Consider the following 4,982-nt stretch of genomic DNA (forward strand, 5'->3'; position numbering starts at 1 on the left):
GTCCCCTAGCTGCCGGCCGGCTTGTTGGCGTGTGCGGGAGGAGGGGAGAGACCGGGGACCCTCTAGGAGCTACCGGGATCCCGCGCCGGGACGCTGGACGCCAGGTCGGACTCTCGAAGCCCGAGGGCCCGGTCTTGCAGACCCCGCCACTGTAGATAAAACGTACCCGAATAAAGACTCAGACCTCGGGGCTTCCTCTTCACCCGAGTGTGGGGAAGTGGGCATTTTCCCCTGACTTGAAGGGTATCGGTTTCTACGTAGGCCGCTTGCAATTGGGACGATTTTCCGTCCCCATTTTTGGGGGGCGGGGCAGGAGGTCGCCCAGCCCTCCTCATTTTTGATTCCACGGCTAACGAGCAGTCCCGAGGGTGCGGGCCCCGCCCCCCTGCAGGGTCTCCGCGCTGGGCCCTAATTTGACGACAGGAAGGGGGCGGGCGTGGGAAGGGATGGTGGGGCAAAGACCTCAGCGAGGGAGGCGGAGAGGCGAGACCAAGACCCACAGAACGCGCGGGAGGGGGCTGAAGACCAGGCGGAGAATTCGCCCGCGAGAGACGCTTCTCTCACCCGACCCCAGCTGCCAAGGGGCGCCAGAGCTGCGGGAGCCACCCGAGCGCAGGGCCCCACGCACCAGGAGCCCCGAGGGCGCGACAGGCAGGCGCCACACTTCGAGCTGAATGTCCCAGCCAAGTGTCAGCGCTGGAGAGCCGGCGGGCTCTGGGGCCTCTGCGGCCTCTCCGCTGATGGATCCCGCAATTATTTAAAAGTCGGGGCTGTCTCCTCCCCCTTCGTCCAGGAGGCTGACGCGCCGTTTCCAGATGAGCTGAGGAGCAGCGACACTCCGCTGACCACAACAGCGGCTAGCGGACTGTGCTCTGATTCCAGGCTGTACGTCTGTCTGTCGGGTCTGGCAGCTCAGTCTGTATGTCCCGGGTGGGTCCCGCCTCCTCCGCCCGGGACCATTCGCAGCCAATTAGGCGCCCGCGCTAACGAGGGCTGCGGAGTCCCTTGGCCGCCTGCAGGCGCACGTGTGTGCGGCGTGTGGGTGCGTGGGCGCCTCCGGCGGGGCTGCCATAAATGCTCTGACCCGCCGCGGCGGGCGCCTGAGGCGGCGGCGGAGGCAGCGCCAGGCAGCACTGGCCGAGCGCGCTGGACGCTGCTCTGAGAGCCAGCCCAGCTGTGGCCGCCTGCGCTGGGTAGTGCGGCGGCGCCGGGACCGCCAAGAATGGGAGCCCAATAGGCTGCGGGGCCCGAGCCGCTGGAGCGGCCAGAGGCCGACATGAGTGCTAGCGGACCCGCGGCTCCTGGGGACGGCCCCGCGCTGCCGCCGCCTCCTGGGCCCGGGCCTGTACCGTCCGCTCCGGTCGCCGCTGCCCGGGACGCTATGGACGGGCGCGCGGAGCTGCCTGCCTTCCCCCGGGCTGGAGCCCCGCCGCTCGCGGTCAGCGACACTGTGCCCCCGGCGCCTGAGGGAGCTGGAGCGGCCCGGCCCGCCGCGCCCCCGCGCCCCACCTCCTTCTCGGTGCTGGACATCCTGGACCCCAACAAGTTCAATAGTAGGAGGCGTCGCTGCGTGCTTCTGGGTCCCGTGGCAACCACTGCGTGTGTCCCGTGCGCCCCGGCCCCGTGCGCTCCTGTCCCCGCCGCCTCAGGTCGTCCACCGCGCGCCGAAGAGCTGGAGCGCCGCACCCTCGCCGGCCCGGCTGGGGGAGTCGGAACCTCCACCGGAGCTGAGCCGCCAAGTGAGTAGGATCCGGGCAGCGCCTGGTCGTTGGGGTACGGGGACAGGCAGCTTCCACGCGTTTCCGATCCTGGAACCCCATGGCGAGCTAATCCTGCCTCGGTGGAAAGTTCGCAGAGCGCGGGGTCCGCGGTCCCCCCATCCGTGGCCTCCATCCGGACTCCAGAGCCCCGCACTGCCGGCTCGCTGCTAGGAAGCTTCAGCCGGGTCAGGCCCAGGGGCTGCGGGGTCGCGGGGCCTGTCCAGGCTTCACCTCCAAGCGTCTCCGGCCTGGGGGACATTTGGTGCTGGAGGCAGAGGGGACGTGAGCCGCGGCTGGCCTGTGACCTCCCTGCCCCCTCTGTGGCCGCCCGGGCCTCCCTCCCCCTCTCTCTCTTTTTTTTTTTTTTTGGTGACAAATCAGACTAATTGTGACAAAACGCCGGTTATCTCTGGAAAAACAATTAAATCCCTTCGATTACAGTTAAGGGGAAATGTGCTTAGCGGCGGAAAGCGGCTGGTAATGGGGCGGCCCACGCCCCCGGCCGGGTCGATATCCCATTACGGAGCGTGCATATCTCTTTCAAGCACCTTGCAAACTCCCCCCAAACATCTAAATTATAGGGTCAAAATTCGGATAATTACTCGATTAAAACCTATTACACTTATTAGGGGCCGCTATTGATCGCGAATTGCATTCGACCCGCTCCTGATTGCTTTCTGTGCCTCCTCCCCCTCGGTCCTTCCTCTCTCCAACTTCCCGGCCCCTCCGCCGCACAGGGCCCAAACGAGGGCGGACTGTTCTGTGTCGGGCTGCCATGGCCAAGGAGGCTTCTGGCCGCACCTTGCGCTGGGCAGGCTGCTTCTCTGTGGTCTGAGGTGGAGCCAGCGGATACCCCGGCTGGCTGGAGGGAACCCTCCCCACCCCTCTGCCCTGGGCACAGGGAACCGCGGGAGGAAGGGCGGCTGGTGCGGGTACCGCACAGCTGGGGCGCGAGCTGGGCGCGGGTCTTTGGGGGGACAGCCCCTGCTCCCATTGAGTGAGTGGTGCAGTTGGGGCCGGCCTCTATGTGAGGTGGACCAGTTGCCCTGGAGGAATTTGCCAGGAGTGAATTTGTCGTTTATTACCCGAGATTTCTGTGCCAACCTTACCCGAGAGCAGGGCCTCCGCACCCATTCAGGTACCGCCATGGAGAACATCTGTCCTGATTCCTCTCTTAAGACCACCTGTGGTGGGGGGGCGACCCTGCCCAGGAAAGACGCTTTTTCCCAAATGTGAGACTCCAAACGTAGCCACCGCAGGGACTGTGCTCGGGAGATGCGGGACTGCTGCTCACTCTGGGCCTGTGCAGGCCTCCGGTGGCTTGACTGGTCTCGGCGCCGCTCCTGATCCGCCACCCTCGCCCTCCTGACGGAACCGAGCACCAACCTTCCCAGGACAGCCGAGCCAGGCACTCGGGAGCGGCCCGAGGCGCGCACAGCGGAGCAGGGACTAACGCCAGCGGCCCAGTTCCAGGGCCAGAGGCTTGAGACAGGGACAGGGTCAGGGAATTCGATTTTGGTCCCCAGAAACCCCATTCTTGGAGGGCTGGACCTATCTCAGGCCGCTGTCCCCGCTGGTTATTAAATGCCCAGTAATTGGCTGGCCCCGTGCTAGCCTTAATTGGAGGGTTATTAATATACGTTGAAATAAATTAAGTGGACTTTAACTAGTTTGTACATTACGCAAAATGAGTTTAATTAAGTTTGTATCTGCCCCACGGATCGATCCGAGCTTTCTCTCCGCTGTAAACTCTCAGCCCGCGGCACTGTCGGACCTCTCGGCAAGGCCCGGGCGCGGCGCGCGGGGCGTCCTAGGGCGGCGGGGACGCGGCTCAGGCGGGAGACGGGGATCCTTTCGATGAAAAGAAATGAGGAAGGGACTGCGCGGGAACGCGGCCCGGAGAGAAGGAACGAAGGCAAAAGGAAAGAGAAACGAACGAACTAAAGGAACAAGAAAAGGAGTCGAATAAGGATGAGAGAAAACGAACGAGCAAGAGGAACCCGCGCGGGGAGGGAGACGGGACGGGCTGGCGGGACGCCGGGAGGAGCGGTGCGGGAGCAGGTGCTGACCGCTCTGTCTTCTGTCCCCGCGCACAGGTGCCGGCGACCCCTACAAGGCGGACGAGGCCGAGGGCAATGGTTACAGCAGCGGTAGCGGCGCGGACAGCGGGGACGAGGCACCCGACGACGAGGACGAGGACGAGGCGCCAGAGACAGAGGCGGCGAGCGGCGCGCAGGAGGCGCGGGGAGGCGGCGGCGGCCTCGGGGCCCGCGGGTCGGGCTGCTCCGGAGCGGCCGAGGCCGAAGCGCTCCCCGGCGCCGTGGACGACGCCGCCGTTCCCAGACCCTGCGGAAACTCGCCCGGAGCCCCGGGTCCTACGGAAGCCTCGGCGACGGGCGCGGCCGGGACGACACCGCAGGGCACGGCGGTTGCGGCGAAGCCCAAGCGGAAGCGCACGGGCTCCGACTCCAAGTCCGGGAAGCCGCGGCGCGCGCGCACCGCATTCACCTACGAGCAGCTCGTGGCGCTGGAGAACAAGTTCAAGGCGACTCGCTACCTCTCGGTGTGCGAGCGCCTCAACCTGGCGCTGTCTCTGAGCCTCACGGAGACGCAGGTGAAGATCTGGTTCCAGAACCGCCGAACCAAGTGGAAGAAGCAGAACCCGGGCGCCGACACCAGTGCGCCGACGGGCGGCGGCGCAGGACCCGGGCAGGGCGCGGGGCCGGGCTCGGGGTTGCCTGGCGGCCTCAGCCCGCTCAGCCCTTCGCCGCCCATGGGCGCGCCACTCGCCATGCACGGTCCGGCCGGGTACCCGGCGCACGGCCCCGGCGGCCTGGTGTGCGCGGCGCAGCTGCCCTTCCTGTCGAGCCCGGCCGTGCTCTCGCCCTTCGTGCTGGGCTCGCAGACCTATGGCGCGCCCGCCTTCTACGCGCCGCACCTCTGAGAGCTCTGAGGGGAGACGCTGGGCGGGGACTTCCCACGCGGCTCAGGCCGCGTCCGCCGGGCCAGGGTCTTTTCTAAAGTTCCAGCCGTTGGCTGTGTACATAACCGGTTACTACAGAAGAGTTTTAAATTTATAAATGACTGTAGGCATTGGGCGAGCGGGAAGCTCCCACCGGCTCGGCGACTGGGAAGCTCTTCGTGGAACTTCACTAGTCAATAAACCGCAGGAGGCCGCGCCCGCGTCTCTCAGCCTCCGCAGTTCTCTTCCGTGGGCCTCTG

The 4,982-nt window shown here is 66.1% G+C and overlaps 1 protein-coding gene across 1 annotated transcript; it reads left to right on the forward strand.

Annotated features, from left to right (window-relative positions):
• Positions 1-1,276: 1,276 nt before the first annotated feature.
• NKX1-1 (NK1 homeobox 1) lies at positions 1,277-4,704 on the forward strand. The gene is made up of 2 exons (XM_053577799.1): positions 1,277-1,739; positions 3,857-4,704. Exons 1-2 carry the CDS (start codon positions 1,277-1,279, stop codon positions 4,702-4,704), a joined length of 1,311 nt encoding a protein of 436 aa, XP_053433774.1.
• The last annotated feature ends 278 nt before the right edge of the window (positions 4,705-4,982 follow it).

The sequence above is a fragment of the Nycticebus coucang genome, chromosome 23 (genome assembly GCF_027406575.1).
Source record: "Nycticebus coucang isolate mNycCou1 chromosome 23, mNycCou1.pri, whole genome shotgun sequence".
In the NCBI taxonomy this organism is placed as follows: domain Eukaryota; kingdom Metazoa; phylum Chordata; class Mammalia; order Primates; family Lorisidae; genus Nycticebus; species Nycticebus coucang.